This window comes from Passer domesticus, chromosome 15 (assembly GCF_036417665.1).
Source record: "Passer domesticus isolate bPasDom1 chromosome 15, bPasDom1.hap1, whole genome shotgun sequence".
Lineage (NCBI taxonomy): Eukaryota > Metazoa > Chordata > Aves > Passeriformes > Passeridae > Passer > Passer domesticus.
This window is the reverse complement of record NC_087488.1, coordinates 2,380,079-2,402,762: the sequence shown is the minus strand read 5'-3', so window position 1 is coordinate 2,402,762 and position 22,684 is coordinate 2,380,079. Positions and strand designations below refer to the sequence as shown.

At 53.2% G+C, this 22,684-nt stretch overlaps 1 protein-coding gene across 7 annotated transcripts in view; it reads left to right on the top strand.

Moving 5' to 3' along the window:
* Nucleotides 1-22,684, top strand: part of RAB11FIP3 (RAB11 family interacting protein 3) — an 80,469-nt gene that overhangs the window by 43,635 nt on the left and 14,150 nt on the right. For 4 of the 7 annotated variants that reach the window (XM_064390861.1, XM_064390866.1, XM_064390863.1 and 1 more), the window contains 4 exons: nt 8,805-8,992; nt 14,395-14,568; nt 18,757-18,891; nt 21,888-21,923. In XM_064390861.1, the coding sequence (XP_064246931.1) occupies nt 8,805-8,992; nt 14,395-14,568; nt 18,757-18,891; nt 21,888-21,923 (533 nt within the window). Of the gene's footprint in view, nt 1-3,396; nt 3,419-4,031; nt 4,162-8,804; nt 8,993-14,394; nt 14,569-18,756; nt 18,892-21,887; nt 21,924-22,684 lie in introns of those variants that run through there. The other 3 variants (XM_064390868.1, XM_064390867.1, XM_064390862.1) reach the window with 3 other exon arrangements.

The window sequence follows — 22,684 nt, the reverse complement described above, 5'->3', positions numbered from 1 at the left end:
GGCTGGCACAGCTTGGCTGCTGACTGCCTGGAAGGTGGGAGTTCTCCTTGCCTCCCTTGGGAGCTCCTGTGGTGCTCATGACTCAGTGCTGAGACACAGGACTCGTTTGGAATGCTCTGGGGGACATGGAGGGGAACTTGGAGTTAGTTTTCTTGGGATCGTGGAATCATTTAGGCTGGAAAAGAACTCCAAGATCAACCATCAGCCCAGCACCACAGGGATACCTGCTGTGCCTTGCCCTAGGGTGAGGGCTCTGCCCCTCGGGCAGGTGAGCTCCCTTGGGCAGTGCATAGTGGGGAGGATGACTCTAGAAAAAGGAAAAGGAGGCATGAAAATGCTGGGATTGGGCTGGGATGGGCATGGAGATGTAGAACTAACTTCAGCTGGGTTAGAGGAGAGGCACAGCCAGTGCTCTGTAACGGCTGCCTGGGAGCACCATAAATACCCCAAACAGGGATTTTTAGCTCTGGGAAGTCGTGTTTTGGGCCAGCAGGGTCAGGGGAAGGCTCTGGTTGAGCTCTGCAGGACAGGGCAGCTGTCAGTCCTGCGGATGCAGTGCCTTGTGCAGGACTGTTGCCATCTGCTGGGCAGCTGCCGTGGCTCCTGCTGGGAGCAGCCAGGAAAACACATTCTGCACAGCCACAAGAGGGGAATTTGCCTTTCCCTGGAAGCCTTCACGGCCCGGGCACGTCCCCTCTGGCTATTTGTCTAGCAGGGAGTTGTACAGCAGGGAAGGAGTGGATCTGGGGAGGAAAATGGGACTTGGGCACGACCCAAATTTTGTGTATTTTGGGAGTAGGAGCTACTCCTGGCTCTCCCAGCCTGCCTGCCTACAGGTGCAGCTGGGAGAAGTCCAGCTCAGAATATTCTGTGACATTCTGTGCAACACTGAGCAGCAGCTTTAGGGCCAACACATCAACTCTGTGAAACTTTAACTCCGTTACAGCCAGGATTTTTTTCCATGTTGAGCAATTCAATTTAAGGCTTCTTTCAGGGCAAAAATCCACATTGCTGAGTTTCTCCAGCTGCTCAGAGCTTCTGCAAAGGGGACCAGGGACTTGCAGGGCCCCAGCTGTGTGTTGTAACACAGAAGCTGTTGTGGGAGCACGTGGGACCTGTTCCCAGAGGCATCACTGCCATTCCTGGTGCCTTGTGTTTTGCAGGGAGCCCACGTGGGGTGGCTGTAGGATGTCGTAGTTAAGATGCTCACAATACAAAGCAACACTCAATTTTCAGAAGGCTTCAAACCTTTTTTTTATTTTAACATGCATGCTTTTTACACATTCTTACAAAACTCCTAAGTTTACACTTTACTCATTGGTCAGGAAAGACAAACAAAGTGCTTATTGGAATAGACAGTTGCAGGTTTCTCTTATTTGTCCTTCTTTCTTTCTTAGTTTCTATGACAACAGCCTTGATAGGAACTTCTTCCAGGGGCAAACATGGATCCTCTTATCAAACTTCTCTCTGGCCGACAGAAGTCACTGTAAAACCTCTTCCACAGTAGGAGGCTGCTGTAGGCTCCTTGTGTCCCCTCCTAGTAGCCTTGTGGACCTTCTGAGCCCTCCTTTCCTGGTGCAGAATTCCCAGGAAGATACTTTCCTTCCCCAAGGCAGAGCTGGGCCTGGTGAGCCCAGAGTTTTTGGGAGGGCCCTGCTTTGCAATCTGTGGCATTTTGGGTGAAGTTTTTTCCTCCTCTTCCTCTCCACACCACTGTTACCACAGGGTGCATGTGTGGCAGGGGCTAGCCAGGCTGAAAAGATGGGGTTGAGCTGTGTAACCCCCTCTGAGCTGTGCAAGGGGCTCAAAGCAGCAGGACAGGCCTGGGGTCAGCCGTGCCCTGGCTGTCCTAACCCAGGTGTGAGGGGCTCCTGGTTGGAATGGGGACATGGAGGTGAGAGCTCAGGATTTCTGTACCAGAGCCATTCCCACCTTCTGGAATGGCCTCAGTAGGCCTCTGCTCACAGGGCTGACCCAAAAGCACCATGAATGAAATGGTCACAAACCCCTCTCCAGGGGCTGGCTGCTGGAATTGGTGATCATTTTGTCCTGAACAGCCAGTGGGCTTGAAATCTCGCAGGTGGCTGAAACTTCAGGGCTGTGGAATGTGACAGATGCAGTTCAGTGCCTGTTCACCTGTCCTTGGGAAGCACATGGAGCCCTGAGCCATGTCCCCATTGTCCCCAAAGCCTTTCTGCAGTGAGAGATGAAGGGCCATGAGCCCTTTGGACAGCAAGTGAACACATTATCCTTGTATTCACAGAATCCTGGAATGGTTTGGGTAGGAAAGAACCTTAAAGTCCATCCAGTGCCGTCCCTGCCATGGCAGGGACACCTTCCACTGTCCCAGGCTGCTCCAAGCCCTGCCCAGCCTGGCCTTGGGCACTGCCAGGGATCCAGGGGCAGCCACAGCTGCTCTGGGCACCCTGTGCCAGGGCCTGCCCACCCTCACAGGGAACAATTCCTAATTCCCAATATCCCATCCAGCTCTGCCCTCTGGCAGTGGGAGCCATTCCCTGTGTCCTGTCCCTCCATGCCTTGTCCCCAGTCCCTCTGCAGCTCTCCTGGAGCCCCTTTAGGCCCTGGCAGGGGCTCTGAGGTGTCCCTGGAGCCTTCTCCTCTGCAGGTGAGCACCCCCAGCTCTGCCAGCCTGGCTCCAGAGCAGAGGGGCTCCAGCTCTCCCAAATCAGTCCAGGGTGATAATTTGATATCTTAAAGCCTGAAAATACCAAGAAAATTAATTTATTGTGTAGACTCCGAACTGTGTAGAGGGAAGGGTGGGAGTGTGAATGGGACAGGGATGTCCCTGAAGGCAGGACCCAGGTGCAGGGCTACGGTGAGAAATTTCTCTGCTGGTCAGAAAAGATCCCAGTTGAAGTGTTTGCCCTGTAGGAAATAGGCTGGAAGGAGTTTGGAAAACAAAGTCCTTGGAGCCTTATCTTGAACCACAAGCAGAGTGTGTGAGATTGGGAACGTGGGAACTGTGCTGTGGGACACGGGAGGGCTGGAGGTGAGGGGGCAGCAGTGCAAGCAGAGGTGTCTCAGTAAGAGTTTGAGAAGTAAAAAGGCAGGGGCTGGGTTTTCCTAATTCGTTTCAGTGTCTGATTTTGGGCTCTCAGGGGAGTTCAGATGTTCTCTGAGGTCCTGAGGCGCGAGCAGAGGAGCTCAGGGGCTGTGACCCGCTGTGTGGAGGAGCAGGTCCAGGCAGAGCTCGGGTTAAAGCGTAACTCCTTCCTGCCGTGCTCGGAGCAGGAATCTGGGCTGGGCTGGGCTCAGGAGGTCAGCTCCTGTCGGGGTAGGGACACTGCGGGCAGCGCTGCGGGCACTGCCCTCTGCTCCCAGCTCCGTGCCGCAGGAGCGATGTGGCACAGCACAGCGAGAAGAACCCAGAGGAAAGGGGAGGACCTGCTTTGGGAAGGTAATGGAAGGAAATCTGTGTGTTTGTGCTGGGTAGGCAGCGCTGAGGAAGCTTGATGTACGTGTGGTTTCTGCGGAGGGGAAATAGAAAACCTGAGGAAACCCTCAGAACCTGTGGGTGCGAGCGGTGCCGAGGCCTCGTGTGCCATGGAGAGGGGAAGATGCCATGGATCAGCTCTCCCTCAGGGCTGGGCTCCTCTTTGCGGGGACAGCTCAGAGCTCGGCAAGGCTGGCACTGGGCGTTTGTAACCTTCTCTGGGGTCAGCATTGTCACTGCTGCCGGAGACCACCCTCTGAGTCACCAAAAGTGCTGCTGACCTGCCCCCGGGGAGCAATCCCAGCTTTATGCATCCCTCGGTTTGTGGCTATAAGGAAGGAATTTGTCACTTAACGCTTAATTATTCACCAGAAACACCAGGAAGGCCGAGATAAACCTCGACAGGTCGCTTTCAGATTCAACCTTTTTTATTTGGGATGGATTCCTGGGAAGTGTGAGCAGCTGAAGCGGGGCTCCCAAAACGAGCTCTTATTTTGGAATCCAGGGGAGCGGGAGGAGGCTGCGCTCACCGGCAGGGAAGGGTGCCCGAGCTCCTGCTCCTTATCGCAGCCCGGGAACAAAAGGCGCTCTGTTGGGACTCGGGCTCGCTCCTTAAGCCTCCCGGCTCCCCTGGACTTTGCCTCCCTCCTGCCCCGCAGAAGCAGCTCCCGGAGCCGGCTGTGGCTCTGGCCAGGATGTCTCCACAGGTGGGTTTTTGCGGGCTGACACAAAGTGAGGAGGGGTTGGATTTCCAGAGGGACTGGGCTCAGCCCCAGAGGTGCTGGGAAGGGGCAGGTTGGGAATGCACCTGACTTGTTACATGGGCAGATCCACCTGATTTTTTACATGGAAATGGTTTAGATTTAAAGAGGAAAGATTTAGATGGGATATTGGGAAGGAATTGTTCCCTGTGAGGGTGGGCAGGCCCTGGCACAGGGTGCCCAGAGCAGCTGTGGCTGCCCCTGGATCCCTGGCAGTGCCCAAGGCCAGGCTGGGCAGGGCTTGGAGCAGCCTGGGATGGTGGGAAGTGTCCCTGCCATGGCAGGCATGGGACTGGGCAGAACTTTAATGTCCCTTCCAACCCAAACCATTCCACAATTCTGTGACTCCGTGGGCTGTGGTGTAACTTCACGCTCCTCTCTGGCTGGCTCTCCCTGGGGAGCTGGACCAGCAGGGACAGTGCCTGCTGTTTTTTGGGGTGCTGGGGACAGCCTGCCAGCTGCGGTGTTTTATGAGTTGGTTTGGGGTTTGGTTTTGGGCTGGGTGAGTTTTCAATTTGCTCCAACAGATGCAGCACGTTTCTCTTGCCCAGCCTTGATGGAGTGTAACAACCCCAACTCCAGGGGCTGAGCTGTGCAAGTTGCCTTCACCCAGGACTGAGCAGAGGCTCCCTGGCTTCCCTGAAAAGCTGGCACTGCCTGGGTGTGTGAGAAGAGGGCAATACTGGGACACAGGGGTGGCAGTCCCCAAAGTGGCATTCCGGAGGCTGAGCTGCCCTGGGGTGTTCCAGGGCTTTGGGGCCAGCTCCATTAATGTGGGACGATAAGCACAAATGTGTCCCTTCTCCCTGGCTCCCAGCCTGGCACTGTCACCACTGGCAGGGCCACAGGGTGTCCTTGGAGGGGGATTTTTGTAGCTGATCTATCTCCTCTGCATCCTGTGCAAAGCCAGGGCTGGATTCTTCAGAAACAGGCTCGCACTGCTGACAAAACAGAGTTGTTTTTCCTTTTCCTTGTCATTCACCTCCCCTCCCAACCTTCCGAGTGCTTGTGTTCAAGGACAGCAGAGCTTTGGGATGCCAGGACAGCTCCAGGGACAGCCCTGCCTGGAAGGAACCTCCCTGGGAGCCAGACTTTGCCCTCCTTTCCAAGGCAACGCCTTGGCAGAGCTTGTGCTGAACCTTCTGTCCCTGCCTGGACCTTGCAGGTGATTCCCAAGAGTGCCTCTCCTCACACTGCAGCAGCTTCTTTTAAAATCCATATGGTTTTACAGCACTCTACAGCTTCTAATTAAGTAATCTTTACTCCCAGATGTCATCAGATGCCTGGGATGGATGAGCTGCTGCTGGAGAAAGCTCCTAAAGGCACCTCACCTGTCTCATCAGGGCACATTACATCATCCCAGTGCTGACTTCACCATTTATTTCCTTTTAGAAGCAGGAATGCTCACCTGGGCTCTTGGATCCCTGGAGCTTCCCTGGGCAGGCAGAGATGCCTCTGGGTGGCCCAAGTCCTGTCAGCCAGGTGTGGCTCTGGGGAAATACCTGCTGGAGGAGCTGGATTTGGGATTGGGAGCCCCACCAAACCCTGATCCTGTTCCAGTTCAGAACTCTGCCTGTGTCTGAGTCCCAGTTTTAATGTCTGAGGTTTGCCTGAAGCACCTCAGGGTGTGTTTTATTTGATAAAAAATCAAAATGCACTGATATTGCTGACACCAGCCCTGCTCTGAATGTGGCACTGATGTTCCTGACAAGTCATCTGGGGTTGGTGTAGCCCAGCCTGGCTGTGCTGAGCCCATGGATGTTTTTAAAGTGTGTATTTGGCTTTTTTTAGCTGGAAAAAAGTTTATTTTCTGCTCACAGGAAGGGAAAGCTGGCTGAAGGAGATCTGGGGCAGGGGGGTTTGAAGGGTCAGTGCACAAACCAGCTGCTCATGAGGCCATAAATAAGAACTTTCTGTACCCACACACTTGCCCAGGGACAGAGATTCAGCTGTGTCAGGCATTTGGCAATACCTGAACCCCCTTGGTTTGCCTATCTCCTCCTGGCATCTCTTCTTGGGGTTTAGTTACTGATTCTGTGCTGAAATGTGCAGCAAAGTTCTCCACGCTCGTGCTCAGGGGAAGGACTTTGTTTACAGTTTCAGCTGCTTCTTAACTCATTGTCCACACAGGTTTAATTTTAATAGGGCTCTCTTGCTTTTGAAACCTCATCTAGGCTGGTATCACAAAGGAAAAATACAATTTTTAAGTAATAAATTGATGCGTATCTTTGGTGTGGCTGAAGGACAATGGTTGATGTGCTCTGCTGGTGGCTTCTTCTACTCCAAAATGTTGCTCCCAAATCCAGCCTGTCCCTGTGTGTATTTCCCACCAATAAGTGGGAATTGTTTTGGAACAATTTGATAGAGAAATCATAGAATCATGGAATGGTTTGGGTTGGAAGGGACCTTGAAGGCCCTCTTGTTCCAACATCTGACTAAGGGCACTGTTCAGCTCCTGGCTGGTTCATGTTGAGAGGGTCAGCAGTAACCACAGCAGGGTTTCTAAACAAATTACTTGTGAATTGGAGGTTTTTGGCTTCTTTCAATAGTTGTCTTTACTCTGTGCTTATTATAATACTTCAATTTGCTCATTATAATACTTCAACCTGTGCTTAAATTTAAGTTTTTCCAGTGAGAAGGAGGGGGGCGGGGTTGGAATTTAAAAAGCAGCCTTTATTTTGTAGTGTGCAAGCAAAATTCTTTCCAGTTTGGCATGAAATCTTTTTCAAACAGGCAGAAGGGAGGGGAATGTGCAGCTGGGGGTGGCTGCTGTCACCTCTTGGGCTCTCTCTGTCCGTGACCAAGCCAGGGCAGGTCAAACCTCTGCTTCCCCTTGTCCCTCCTGCTGGAGCATTAATGGTGTTTCTAGAAAGTGCAGATAAATCCAGTAAAGCACTTAAACAAGTCTCAGCTTTAGGTGTGTAAGTGGTTTTGGTGGATTTGTGCTTTTTTAAGTGGGTGGGGGCTTTAGAGGCTTTTGTTTCTCTCTGCAAGACAGGCACAGGCTGTGCCCTGGTGGAGTTCACTGGAGCAGCCCCTTACTTCAGACTGCAGCTCTGGGCAGGTTTGTGTCGAGTTTAACTTCAGGGAGGTGTCCTGGAGGTGCTGGTGTCCACAAGCCAGGTGCAGGCTGAGCCAGGCTTAGGACTGTGTCCATCCTGCTGAGTGTGGTGGGCACAGGGGCTGGGAGAGCAAAGCAGGGCTGGACTGAGTCACTTGGCTGCTCCCAGTGGCCACATGGAGTGGGAATTGCTGTTATCAGCTCTCTCTCCAGCCCTTCAGCGTTTTCTATCCCTTTTTGCCCCTGGAAGTGTCCAAGGCCAGGCTGGGTGGGGCTTGGAGCAACCTGGGGTAGTGGAATAAGCAGGGAGTGGAATGAAATGGGCTCTAAAGTCCCTTCCAACCCAAACCACTCCATGATTTTTTGAATACGATGGTTTGAGAAATGTGATTTTCTCCAAAATCCTTGGAAAAAGCCCTGAAAGCTGTTCTGTGTGCCCTGGCAGGAGAGCAGGGTTTTGCTTCAGTCCTGCCTGCATTCAAACTGCTGCTGTTTTGCTCTGCTGCTGTGCTGGAGGGGCAGCTGAGCCTGTGGGATCCCACCAGGTGAACTTCAGGAGGAGCAGATGGCTTTCCATGGGCAGCTCTTCACCTGGAGACCTGGCAGGAGGGCTCCCACCCCTCTGCCCAGCCCCTCTGGTGACAGGGGATCAGCTGGAGCTCAGCACCAGCACTGGCAGTCCCAAAATTCCTTGATTTGCTCCGAGGCGTGCTGGGGAAATCCCCAGATCTTAGGAGAGGGGCTGGCACTGCTAGGGGTAACAAGAGCTTTGGCTTTTTGGGATTTCTGCTGCTGCTCCCATGGTTCTCCAGAGATCAGGATCAGAAGGGATAGTCCCTCCTGTGTGTGGCAGCAAACAGGCAGGACTGAAGCTGAACCTGCCTGGAGTGCAGAACTGGAAAACACAGTTCTCCTTGCTCTGTCACAGTCTCTTAAAACACAAACCCTGCTGCTTTCCCTGAGCCTGCTCAGTGATAGATTTGAGATGCTGGTCCAGCTGAAGTGTGGGGATTTGAGTCCGTGCAAATCAGAAGCTGTAATGAAGATTTAGAAACAGTTTATTTGCTGTTGAGGGATGGAAGGTTTTACCAGAAAGGACCAAAAAAAAGGTGCTCCAAGGGCTAATTGGGAGTTTTGAATGGTGGTTTTTGCAGGGAATTCAGATTAATAATAACATGTCCTCTTGGAATGGGGTGGGAGAAAGCAGCAGTCATGGGAACTGCTGAGTCAGCAGTGGGTAATCCCTTCTGCCCTGGCCAAATCCATCCTGGCTCGCAACAAAACCTCCCTCCAACTCTTATTTAGTCCTATTTCTGTGATCTGCTTCCCAGGCCCTGCAAAGGCTGAGGTGCACCCCGTGGTGCCCACAGAGCAGCACCTGGGCTTGGGATGATTCCAGAGGTTGGATTCCTGTGCTCAGAAATGCAACACAGCCAAAATTCCCTCATCCATTTTGTCCTGCTCTGCCCCAAACCCACGTAGCTGTAGGATCTTATAGTTTTGCTTCTCATGTGTGTTTTTTCACCAGGCAAATGAGGTGACTGACAGTGCCTACATGGGCTCGGAGAGCACCTACAGCGAGTGCGAGACCTTCACGGATGAGGACACCAGCACCCTGGTCCAGCACGAGATGCACGACGAGGTGGAGACCGACAGCGCCATCGACTCCACCGTGCACTCGGAATTCACGGATCCCATCGAGGAGCCGGAGCATGGGTGAGGAGGAGCCCCCACACGGGGCCTGGCTTCCACACCGAGTGGAACCTGGGTTGTTCTTTTGATGCTTTGTGAAGGCTGACCTAGAATAGAGACTAGACAGGGTTAAAGAATAAAGTAGGGATTTATAAGGAGGCCTCAATGGATCCACCTTGGGCAGCACAAGAGCCCAGCCAGGGCTACACCCAAGATGAACCAAAATGGTCACAAAATGCGTGACCACTCACGGGGTCTCTCACTTTTATAAGTTTTGGTCCTTTTGCATATTGCAGTTAATTGTCCAATTACAGCTTTAGCCCATGAAGTCCCATCCTCCTTGTTTTTCCCTCTTCAGTCCATGTTGTTTATGCTCTTGGGCCTGAAATTTGGATCATTTGTCCTTGGTCCCCAGCTAGAGAAGGAATTGTTTTGTCTCCCTACTCTGTGAAGAGAGCTTACTATCCCCTAATATGAATCCCAGACCTATTGTCAGACCCACACACTAAAGCAGCACAGAATCTGAAAAATATAAAAGCTAAAACCCGAGGCATCATTTTGTGTTTGTAACAACGTGCAAGACCAAAATAGCTCTTCTGGAAGAATAACGAGAATAATTAGGCTGGTTTGTGTAGGCTGGTTTGGAGCCCGGCCTGGCAATCTCTTTGAGTTAATCGTTGCTTGCCTTGGGAGATCTTCTGTACCCTCATTAGCATCTTTAACCTCTAAAATAACTTCTCAGGTGATCCAAACACCTGAAAGACTTGCAGTTTTTAATCTATCACTTAAGCCAGAAACACAACATATAATTTTCCAGTCAGGAGGGGAACTTGTTCTATTTTTGTTTTCCCTAAAAACATGCGTGTGCCCTTTGATGTGCAACCACCTCCTGTAATAACTGGTTTGAAACCTCTGCCTGGAGCACAGAAATGTGAGCCAAGATCTCCTTCCCTGGGTCTGAACCGCTGCTGGCGAAACTGCTCCTGGGCCCACCCCATTTTTGGAGGAAAAGTGGGGTTTGGGGTGAAACTGGGATGCTGGCAGGCAGAAAGGCAGGGAAGAAGTCCTTTAGGATCAGACTCACAGAATGGTTTGGGTTGAAAGGGACCTTAAAGCTTATCCCATTCCACCCTCTGCCATGGGCTGGGACACCTTAAGCTAGACCAGGTTTCTCCGAGCCCCATCCTGGACACATCCAGGATTGGGGCAGCCACAGCTTCCCTGGAAAATCTGTGCCAGTGCCAGGTTAGTGCCCCAAGAACACCAATCTACACCAAAACCTCTGGAATCATCTTTGCTTAAGGTCTGTAACACACAGGATGAGGTTTGTCCCAAAACACAAGGCCCAGGGTTGGTGCTCCAGGGAGTGCTTACAGCTCCCACTGCTTTTTGGGAGCTCCAAGCTTCCCTCCCACCCCAAAATCCCATCTGGGGTCGTCAGAGAGGCAGCGAGCATGGCTGGGCCTGGGGCTGAAAGGGTGCTGTGGATTAGAGCAGAAATGGGATTATCCAGCTGGGCTCTTCTCACCAAAGAGGGCTCAGTGACAGTTAAATTGGGAGCTAATCAGCTGTGAGCTCCCTGTGAGCCAGCAGCACAGGGTCCCTGCAGGGTCATGGCAGCCTGTGTGCGCTCCCGCCCGCTGGGGAAGGCAGCCTGCCTCGGATTCACCTGCCTGTAGGTACAGAACTGCTGGGGAAACGGGGTTTGGGGATCAGCTTGTTCCCCGTGCCTGCCAACTGTGGGGTCAGCAGGACAGGAAGGATGGGATTGTTGGAGTCCAGAGGAGGCCACGGGGATGCTCCAGGGACTGGGGCCCCTCTGCTCTGGAGCCAGGCTGGCAGAGCTGGGGGTGCTCACTGCAGAGGAGAAGGCTCCAGGGACACCTCAGAGCCCCTGCCAGGGCCTAAAGGGGCTCCAGGAGAGCTGCAGAGGGACTGGGGACAAGGCATGGAGGGACAGGACACAGGGAATGGCTCCTACTGCCAGAGGGCAGGGCTGGATGGGATATTGGGCAGGAATTGTTCCCTGTGAGGGTGGGCAGGCCCTGGCACAGGGTGCCCAGAGCAGCTGTGGCTGCCCCTGGATCCCTGGCAGTGCCCAAGGCCAGGCTGGGCAGGGCTGGGAGCAGCCTGGGACAGTGGGAGGTGTCCCTGCCATGGCAGGGGTGGCACTGGATGGGCTTTAAGGCCCTTTCAACCCAAACCATTCCATGATTCCCTGTTACCCCAGCTGTGGGCTTGGGAAGGTCAGATGTCCTTTGGATGCTCTGTCCAAGCACAGTGGGGCCTGTTCCCAGATTGTTAAATGTGTGCAAATTCCAGGCAGCCAGAAACTTAGTTTGATGTATAGATTTGAAAGCTTAGAAATGGAACCTGTGGGAGTGCTGAGGGCTGGTTTTGGTACCATCAGACCCCACACAGGAGGAGCCCTCTGGTGCCCAGGGACAGCCAGGGAGTACAGCCCCCCCAGTGCAGCTGCTGGGCTGAATCAGAGCTTCAGCATCACTTCTAGGAGCCCTCAGAGCTCAACATACCTGAAATGGTTTGAGCTTAAAGCTTGTTTAGGCTGTGTGTAGTGAAGATTAGTTGGACTCTGGATCTTGAAGCTGCCTGAGCCTCGAGATGGGAATAGGAAATATAATTTACTGCCCAGGTTGAGGGTTTCCAGGTGTCTGATCAGATCTGCTTCTGTACAGCACTTATCAAACCACAACCCCAAATTTAGAGTTCTGGGCTTGGGTTTTGCTTCTGAATTAACAATTCCACCCCCTGGCTTCTATTCCTGGAGAGATTTCCACTGCTTTTGGTGAGGGTCTGACTCACCACAGGGATGGATGGGTTCCAGTAGATCCCACTGTGGAATACTGGTGCTTCTCAAGGGCAGGAGGAGTGTGTGCAGATGCCCACAAGCTGGGCTGGATTTATTTGTGGTTAAATAGAGATCTGGAGGGTTGACTTGTTTTTATTAGCGGGATAAGGGCAAATCCTTCAGATGGAGCAGGTTTTCTGTCATAAATGGCTTATCTGTAATCTTTTTTTCTTTCTGGTTTAGTCCAGCAATCTGCTCATACCCCATTTCCCTCTCCTAGCCAGTGCATGGAGATAAGGGCATAGCCAATACCAATTTCTGTAATAAAGCAATATTATTATGGTTTTTAGCCTAGAATTTTGGATAGCATAATGTTGTTAAACCCCCCCAAAACACAGAGCTGTGGCTCACAGCCCTGTGTCCACTTTCACAGCCCAGTTATTGCAAATCCCTCCTTCCTTTTCTCCAGCTTAATTTGAAAACTTCCATAGTCCTGGGCAGGAAAGGGGGCTTGGCTTGTTTTGGGGGACCCTGGCACAGGGTGCCCAGAGCAGCTGTGGCTGCCCCTGGATCCCTGGCAGTGCCCAAGGCCAGGTTGGATGAGGCTTGGAGCAGTCTGGGACAGTGGAAAGTGTCCCTGCCATGGCAGGGGCTGAAATGGGATGAGCTTTAAGGTCCTTCCAGCCCAAACCATTCCAGGATTCTGTGTCTCCATGCAATGGAAAGGCTCTTCCAGGGACAGTGACTCTGTGCTGAGCTGTGTCCCCCCTGGAGCAAGGGACATCCCAGCAGCTGTGCTGGGTGTGTTCAGGGTTTGCACCGAGCCTTAACACGCTGCAACTCTGGTGTTAAAAACACATGGAGCAGCATTCCCCACTCCAGGATTGTCACACACAGGGTTTTCCCAGCAGGAGCAGGGGAAGGGCTCCTTTGTCTTGCTGGGGTCTGTCCCAGCTGCCTGGACCCTCCCCAGCACCAGTCCCTGGGGTTAAGGGGTTAAAGCCTTGAGAGGATTAGGCAGCAACAAGCAAGTGTGAGCCTGGCACGGGCTGCTGTGGAACTCACAGCATTTCGGATGGGGCTGGGACATGCCCAGCTCTTTCTCTGCCATGCCAGTCACAGAAATTGGTATTTTAGTCAAGCAAGGCCTTGTCACCAACCGTGGACACTGTTCTGCAAGTCTGAGTGTCCCCAAATCCTGTGTTGCAGCTGCCAGTGGAAAAACTTGGTTTATTGGGGGGAAAAAAATCACCATAAACCTCCCAGTGGTGCCTGGGTTTTTTCTGTCCTGTCCTACTCTGCCAAAATGGGACACATCACTCACTTGGTGGGGTGGGTTGACCCTGGCTGCACACCAGGAAGCCACCAAAGCTGCTCCATCCCTGCCCTCCAGAGATGGACAGGAAAAGAAAACATAACAAAGGGTTCATGGGTTAAGGACAGGGAGAAATCACTCATCAAATACCATCATGGGCAAAACAGACTTGAATTGGGGATATTAATTGAATTTATTACTGACAAAATCAGAGCAGGATAATGAGAAGTAAAATCAGACCTTAGAAAATTATTTACCCCCCATCATCCCTCCTTTCCAGTTCCCCCTCCTTCCCCCCAGTGGCACAGGGAGATGGGAGTGGAGGTTGTGGTTAGTTCATCACAAATTGTTCCAGCCACTGCTCAGGGAGTGCAGCCAGAGTCCCCCCCTGCCCCAGTGTGGGGTCCCTTGCACAGGAGCCAGCTCTCCATGAACCTCTCCAGCCTGAGTCCATGCCATGGGTTCTCCAGGAACTGCTGCCCCGTGTGTCACTCTGCCATGGGGTCACTCCTTCGGGCACAGCCTGGGTCCTCCACAGGGCCACAGGTCCCACCAGGACCCTGCTCCAGCATGGGCTCCTCTCCCTGGGTCCGCAGGTCCCTGCCAGGACCCTGTCCCAGCACAGCTTCCCACGGGCTCACAGCCCCTGTTGGGCACCCCCTGCTCCAGGCCTGGGCTCCTGCAGGGGCTGCAGGTGCATCTCTGCACCTCCTGGGCTGCTGAGACACAGCTGCCTCCCCATGGGCTTCCCACAGGATCCCAGGGTCATCCCAGGAACCTCGGGGCAGTCTCAGCTCTGGTGCCCAGAGCAGCTCTTGCCCCTCTCCTGCCCTGCCCTGCAGAGCTGATCCTCTCCAGTGTCCTCACCCCACTCTTCTCTGCACTCAGTTCAGCTGCCCCATCCCTTTTTTGTGTTTTCCCTCTCAAATCTGTTATCTCAGAGGTGCCACCGCCATTCCTGGTGGGCCCAACCTCAGCCAGCAGCAAGTCCATTTGGAGCCACCAGGGATGGGCTCTGCTGGATATGGGGGGAGCTTCCAGGGATGGGCTCTGCTGGACATGGGGAGAGCTTCCAGGGATGGGCTCTGCTGGACATGGGGAGAGCTTCCAGGGATGGGCTCGGGCTCTTCTGGACATGGGGAGAGCTTCCAGGGATGGGCTCTGCTGGACATGGGGAGAGCTTCCAGGGATCCACCACTACCCGACCAAGTCCAAACCCCACAGACCAGAAGGAGGATGTCCTGGATGCAATGGAGAGGCTGCTGTGAGCCCTCTGTGAGCCCTGCCTGTGTGTTCCCACAGATCCCATCCCCACGAGCTGGCCCTGGGCTCCGAGCTCAGCCACTCCATCGTCACCGTCATCAGCGGCGAGGAGCACTTCGAGGACTACGGGGAGGGCAACGAGGCCGACCTGTTCCCAGACCCTTTGTGCAATGGGGAAAGCAGCTTTGGCAGCTCCTCCTTCCTCTCTCCCAGGTAATGCCCAGCCCTGGTGCTGCTTCACTCTGCTCTGTGGGACGGGGGTTTCCTTGGGATTTGTCAGCCAGGGGGCCTGGCAGACTGGATCCAGTGGGATAATGGGCTTGGAAGTGGAGGAGGAATCCCTCCCTCGGTGGTTCCTTTCCCTGGTGAGTGCCCATCCTGTAACACCCAGCAGGAGGTGGAAGAGCTGTCTGCATTTCCAGTGTCACATTCCCACTCCTTCTAGGGATGTGGCTCCTCACTGAACCTTCCAGGAGAGAAAACCACCTGCAGCTTTACCCCTGATCCTGCAGGATGACTCTAATGGTTTTTTTCTCTTTTATTTTTTTGGGCTTTGATGCAATGTTTGGTTGGATTTGCATGAGCAGCATTCCTTCTCTAGGGATATTAGAGCAGGAAGCAGGCTGTAGCATTTCCTCCTTGCTTCAGGATCTGAAACCAGGAAAAAGTCAATTTTCCAGCCCAAGCAGGGTGGGCTGAGGAGCTGGTATGGTGGTACACACACAATCAATACTTACTTTCTAAAGAAAATCAGTAAAAGCTGGAACGTCATCAGTGCTGCAGCCCACAAAGTGTCTGGGAAGACAGGTGACACTGGGAATGTGTTCCTCCATTGGAAGCACATCTCTGCACAGGGCAGGAATGTTCCCTGCCAGCCACTGCTAAAGACAAAAATATACTTCTTTCTCTTTGGAATTACACATTTGTGCCTTTTTGTAGCCATGTAAACTTCTCAAAACTTATTTTTTTTCCCATCTTCTTGTTTTCTCCCAGCTTCCCAAACCCCTTCACAGAGTTGGGGCAATTCTGGTTGCACAGGGCTGGTAGGGAAGAGCAGGTCAGGGCTCATTTCTTTTTGGCTGGTGCAGCAGCAATGTAGGAGGTTTTAATGGCAAATAGGAGAGTTGCTGTAAAGAATTCCCAATGTTTTCCTTTAGGAAAGCAGTGCTCCAGCACTGGATACCCTGCACAGTCTCTGATCCATGCTTGTCCTTGGCTTGCTCCATGCAGGAATGTAGGGCTGGCTGTGCTGGTGCTGTGGCACAGGAAGAACTCTGATTAAAACCCATCTTTGGTGTTCATTTTTCCTTGAGGATGAGCTGCCAGCCTCATCCAGAGGGCTCCTGGCAAGAAAATACTCAGCTAAAGGAGCTTTTCAATCTCTTGAACTTTTCCTTTAACATCAGGCCAGAGCTCCCAGTTTGCCCACGCTCCCAGTGTTCCAATCTTGCTGTGCCAGGGCACCATCTCTCCTTTGCTCTGTCTCTGGATCTGATCCACCCCTTATCCCATCTTCCCTCTGCTGGGAGGGGCTCACTGGGCACGTGGCCACACAGGTTGTGGTGGTTTGTGCTGGAGACTCTCTGCTGGGGCTTGCTGGGGAGGGAGGCTGGAGATAAACCCTGCAAATCCTCTGGAGTCAGGAATGTGGGGCTGTTGGAGCCGAAGGATTTCCTCGTGCCTCTCAGGTCTAGCCTCCCCTTGGATTATTGCTCTGTGTGTGAAGTCCTGCCCTAAACATTCCCTGAGTCTGTGCAGCTCTTCTGACTTTGGATAGGAAGGGGCAGGACACAGGGAATGGCTCCCACTGCCAGAGGGCAGGGCTGGATGGGATACTGGGAAGGAATTGTTCCCTGTGAGGGTGGGCAGGCCCTGGCACAGGGTGCCCAGAGCAGCTGTGGCTGCCCCTGGATCCCTGGCAGTGCCCAAGGCCAGGCTGGGCAGGGCTTGGAGCAGCCTGGGACAGTGGGAGGTGTCCCTGCCATGGCAGGGGGTGGGGTAGGATGAGTTTTAAGGCCCTTTCCCACCCAAATAATTCCATGTCTGAGCAGCCCCAGTGTGTTTAAACATACCTGAAGGGACACAGGCTGTCCCTGGTTCAGGCTGAATGGGTTTTTTGGCTGTATTTTGAGTACAAAAACAGCATCTCTTGTAAAAGGCCACATCATCACAGACACTTTCCACGCTACAGGAGTCTCTAAATGGGAATATTTTCTAGAAGTTCTCCTGCCACAACTCCAGAAGATGAACACAAACCCCAAGAGCCTTCAGGGAGCACTGTGGGGCGCAGTGCTTCCCTGCCCTGTCTTTTTATGTTTATTTATGGTCTCTCCTCTTGAGTCTTCCCTTGCATATCCATCCAGTAGGAAAAGCCTCTTTGCAGGTGTCAGTGGGAAATAAAGGGGAAAGCTCCTTGTGCCCATCCCAGCCACCAGGAAGCACCAAGGACCTGGGGAAGACAAATGTTGCTCCAGGAGATGGAGGGAGGCACAGGGAGGCTCTGTATTGTGGAGCCACAGATTCTGCTGAGCTGAAGGGGACCCATCAGCACCCTGGAGTGGGTGGGGACAGCCCAGGGCTGAGCTCTCACCCACGCCAGAGGCAGGGAGCCAGGGCAGCCGGAGGCCACGAGGATCTGCACACACCCCAGGAGCTGCCAGGCTGGCCTGGGCTTCTCCTCCACACTTCTCTTCTCATGTTGATTAATGCTGGTTAAATTTGGGTTCCCACCTGGCCCAGGCTGCACCACCTGGGAAGGGAATGCACCCAAGAGCACCCACAAAAGGGACATCCCTTCCCCCAGGTGCCACACTGCTGCTGTCACCTCTTCCCTGCACAAACCCTGAGCCACCGACCTGTCTGCCCCTGGGAAAGATTATCCTGGGGCCAAACCTGCCCTGAGGGGCAGGGGGAATGGTTTTCAATCTAATTTTTTTTTCATGAATGGGAAGAGATGATAATTTGGTGTCCAGCCTGTCTGAGGGGGCTGGGAAATACTGTACAGACAGCACAGACTCCAGGCCTGACCCTGGGCTGGGGGCTGAGCTAGGGCACCCTCAGGATGCCCTGGACCACGAGTTTCTGGTGTGTTTGTGTATCCCAGGATTCACTGTCCCTTCCTGATGCCTGTTGGGTTTATCTTGCTTGTGTTTGCTCACACCTTTACCTGTCTCTCTTATGGAACTGCTTGGGTTTTTCACTATTTAACCTTTCTTTGATTCACGTCCGTGGCTTCCAGAAGCACACTGTCCTACAGGAAGGATTTGTGGAGTCTGGCCCCAAATGAACACAAACCATTTACTCTTGAGAATCCCCTCTGTCCTGCCCAAATCATGAGGAAGTGTATCCCAGCTTCCCAAGCTGTGAAAGTTCTACAGCCCCCCATGGCCCTTCCCAAATGGCATTCCCTGCAGGAGCACAGCACTGCTGCTTGGCTCCTCTGGGCTGTGCTTTGGGGAAGTGAGGTGTTAAACTGCACCTGTCCATTTCATCTTGGATTAAAAGCTGTTTGCAGTGAAACTCTGACTCTGCATTACTAAAGCAGGTCTGCAGCAGCACAGCTGCTCTGCTTTTAAAGCATCCCATTGAAAAGTGGGACACTGGCCAAAGGATCAGAGAATCCCACAATATCCTGAGTGGGAATAGACCCACCAGGATCATGCAGCCCAGCTCCTGGCCCTGCACAGACCCCCAACAATCCCACCCTGTGCCTGAGCATTGTCCAAGCATTCCTGGAGCTCTGGCAGCCTCAGGACTGTGCCCATTCCCTGGGGAGCCTGGGCAGTGCCCAGCACCCTCTGAGGAAGGAACCTTTTCCTAAAATCCAGCCTAAACCCCCCTTAGATTCAGCCCTGGCTCACAGCACCCAGTCCTGCAGTGTGCAAGTTCATTCTGCACTTACTGAGGCAAACCAGGAGTCTCCTGAGACAGATTGCCTGGAAAAGCCTTGGTGGAAAATAAACTTTGCAGTGGTGTAGGTTTGTGGGAAGCACTTACCTCACCTGCCCTGGGCTCTTGGGGATTGAGATTGGCCCAGGGGTTTGGAAATGTGGGCCAAGCTCAGCTGCTGGGAGTCTCTGGGAGGAGAGTGGTGTAAGTGTTGCTAATTATCAACTATATAAATTCTATTGAGCAATTACAAATTATCAATTAGCTACATATTGTTATACACTATTCTAAATTAGAAATTATCCATATATTATTATAAGCAGCCCCACATTGGCTTTAATTTAGCTTCGAAAACGATGGTGGGAGGCAACCCAACCTGCCCTGAGATTTTAATTCAAATTTCCTAGCTCCCACCCAAACTTCCCCTACCTTGAGGCACCCTCAGCTTGTGGAAGCCACGGCTGCAGCTCTCGCTGTGCCTTCTGTGCTGACATGACCTTGTGATCTCTCTAGCACCAATCCGCTCGCTGCGAAACTGCACAGCATTCTCGCAGATGAAGCTTTTGAGTTTTACTGTAGCCAGTGCCACAAACAAATCAACCGCCTCGAGGATCTTTCTGCTCGCCTGAATGATCTTGAAATGAATAGGTAACGGGGCGTGCATGGCCATCCCAGCTGGGAAGGATGTTCTGGCTGGGAAGGCTCTCCTTGTCTGGCACAGCTTTTCCCTCTCTGGGATAACTGGATAACAGGAGGGAGAAAGGGATGAGTTTCCCCCGGCCACGGGAGCCTCTGCAGGTGCTCGAGGTGCTGGGGAGCTCGAGGAGGGTGAGCAGGAGGTGCCTTTAATGCAGGCAGGGGGCTGGCAGACAAGGAGAGCATTCCCTGCCCTTTGCATGCCTGTGCATGGTGGGTTCCACGGGAGCAGCGAGCTGGCCGTGTACAGTATTTCTGTCACCAAGGAAAGACTGGGAGTGGTGTGCCAGGGCAGCCTGGAGGGGCAGGGACAGCCCATCCTCCTGCTGCAGGAACAGCCTGAAGGCATCAGCCTGCTCCACAAGGCTCAGGAGCAGTAAAATCTTGTCTCACCCAGCTTCACCCACAGCCTGCACACCCCGGTGTCACCATGGGCTGGGGAGATGTGACAGACACCAGCAACATCAGGAGGTTTTGAATGGAGTTTTGGAGGTCTCCCAGGCAGCAGCTGGATGTGTTGTCTGACAAGTGGAGAGGGATTTCTGCCTGTCGATTTGTTCATTCAGAGCTGGGTGATGCCCTTTGGGTGGAAGGATGGTGGCATTGGTGATAAATCTTTCTTCTCATGGCTGTTGTGGCTATTCAGACCTGGGTTTTGGTCATGTTCTTGGTCTCTGTCTGTCCTTTGCACGGACAGTGTGATGTGGGAGCTCTCCTGGTCTATGGGAGGAGAACTGGAAAACAGGAGCTTCAGTTTCATTCTTTTTAATGAAAAAAAGTCTCTCCCTTTGTTTTTCTTGGCTAAATAGTTGTCTTTGCTATTGGAGGCCTTGAGGGTCAGTGATGGGTCTCAGGTTATGCAGGTATTAAGGAGAACACTGGTTTTCCCTGGAAATCCCACTCCAAGTTTTCTCCACCACGTCTGCCTGCAAAGCTAAGCTAACACCTCAGAGCCTCCTGTGATGGGTGGGGTTTCCTGTGGAGCTTCTCTGTCCCATGGTCATGGTGGGAATTCCACAGGCTTTGATTTGCCCTGTGAGTAGGTGCAATTCCTCCATCTGTGTTCAGGGTTTCCCAAGTACAGATTTACTGGGAATATGTTCCAAGAGCCTTTGTGGAAGGGGCAGTGCCCCCTCTTTGTGTGGTGTGGGTGGGAGATGTCCTGTGCAGCATGTGGGACATGCAGGACCTGCTGCTCCTCCCTGCATCACCACTGACCCTTGGAGCAGGGGACAAATCCTGGAGCAGCAGGAACTGGGACCAAAATCTGGGACAAGCCTGAAGACACCTCCTCCAGGGGATTCTGGCAGCTGGGATGAAGCCCAAAGCAGCCCAGAACAGCCTCACTCGTAAGAACTGCGGGCACAGAGACAGTGTTTTATCCTTGGAATAAACAGGGGAGCTTGCTGCCAGCATTGGGGTGCTGCTTCCTGAGCCCAAAGCATGGGAAAGCAGGGAAGACTCCTCCAGGAGCTTGGCATGAAGTGCTTTGTGCCTCTGTTTTGTTCCAGTGCCCTTGCTGGTGTCTCAGCCTTTGGACGCTGCAGGTGCCGTCGCTTCCCCAGGAGCTTTTTCCAGAGGAAAATATTTTCCCCCCAGTGCTGGGGCCATTCCTTACAATTCCTGGCAAACACCAGGGCCTGACCTCCTCCCCTTGGGCGCCGAGCAGCCTTGAAGCCCAGCCAGCAGCAGCTCTTGTGCTCCCTGGAAGTCTGGGATTTGAGGATGCACTCTGACCCCAGGGCTGGTCACCCTGACAACAGCCCCCAGTCAGGTTTGGGGTTGCTTTACAAAGCAAATTGTCCTAAGCTATTTTTAATCCCTCCTTCGAAGAACTCATGTTGCAGCTCCAGGCAGGAGTGGACTTCCAGAGGATTTTATTTGTTATTTTTTCCTAAAACTGAGCTAAGCACCAGGGAATGCAGTTGCTGCTTCTTGGATTGGAGCTGTTCCTGCTGCCATTGCTGAGTGAGGATTTGGTGTGGCCCGGTGGCATCTTGTGACACCAGCATGGGTGGAAGATGAGGAGTGAGATCCAAGCCCTGTCCACTTCCCCAGCACCAGTCAGGACCAGAAGACTGGAAGGAGCATCTCAGCAAGGAGCTGGTTCTGGAAAAGGCTGGTTTTTCTCAGCAGGGAGAGCCTGCAGCCTGTCCCCTGCAGGTGGGACACGGTGACACAGCCCTTGGCTGCTCGTGCTGTGGTGACACTGATCCCTGACCGCCGTGGCATGGTGGCAGCTGGCTCAGACATGGATCCCAGGAGTGAGCTCTGTCAGTTATCTGTGAGAAGGACAGAGAGTTCATCCCCCTCGCCAGCCACTGCAGCAGTGCCATGCTCAAAATGCAGACAGGGACACCACCAAGAGCTCCTGAAGCCTCTGAGCCAGGAGCAGGCAGCACTTCCCTGGTGACCCAGAGCCCAGCAGTGGGATGGTGGCTGTGGAAGGGCAGAAGGATGGATTGATCCAGTGGGATCATAGCTGGATCCTGTGGGATCATGAACCAGTGGGATCATGGCAGAAGGATGGATGTGCCATTGGTCCCAGTCCAGGGGAGCTCTGGGGGTGGCAGGGGTGCCCTGAGGTGCCCTGGGGTGCAGGACATGTGGCTCAGTCTGCCATCAGCACGGGGCTGGAGCCCCCCCAGCCTCCCTGCTATTCTTAGCTCTTTCCTTGGGGATCAGTTTTCAGGCAGGGATCAGCAGGAGAGCAGAGCGTGGCAGGGGGCAGCGAGCTCTTCTCCAGCTTTATTCCATGTGCTTTGTTATTCCTTGTTGTTCAACACAGGAGTGGCCCCTCTGCTGCCCTTTCCAGGGGTTTGGGGGTGCATGCCAAGGGCTCCCTGCCAGAGCAGAGGATGTGCCCCGGACTCCATGCAGTTTCCTGTTTCCTTGGCTCTCCACTGTCAGCTTTTCTAACTCTTTCCTGTTTTTTCTTCATTTTGCAGTCCCAATAAAAGACTTTCCAGCAAGAAGGTGGCAAGGTAAGCTCATACTCCTGTTGTTGTTTGCTTGATCTGTGCGAGCTGCCAGCTCCCTGGAAGGAAAACTCAAAATAAGCTTGGAGAGTTGTATTTCTGGATATATTCCATAGTGCTGGGGAAAAGTGGGTTTAATTCCGGGATTTTTTTTCTGGAATGGGGGTTTCTCACGTGTGCCCACAGCTAGAGGCTGCTGGCAACCTGATTCCTTCCAGGAAAAAATGAGGGGGCTTTTCCTCACTCTCTGTCCTGCCAGTGCCATAGCAGGGGGCACATGGAGGAGGGAAGGAGTCTCCAGAAGGACACATCCCTCTGGAATATGTCCCAGTGTGGGATCCCTCCCAGTATCACCATGTCTGTAAATTTCTGCAAGACCAGACCAGTCAGTACTCCCACCTGGAGGGATTCTCCAGCACCCCAAAAATTCCAGCTGCCTCAGCTCTTGGTCCTGTTTTACTTCAGTCCATGTCACCCTCAGGACTTGGCTTTGTGGGAGCAGCTCCCCCTGCTTAGTCAGGGGCTCTAGGGCACCTGGGTGGGCTGCAGGTAGCTCTGGTTGAAGGGTTTAACCCTGGTTTAGCCCTGGTTTATGCCCAGGTTTAATGCTGTCTTCTGTCCTGCACGACCACCTCATGTGATGTCGGTCACCTTTCCATGTGGGCCTTGTGACCCCTGACTGCACAGGGATATTGGATATATTGGATATATTTGGGCAGTTTGCTGTGGATCTCTGGAGCAGAGGGTCCTTCCCTCCCCTCTCAGTG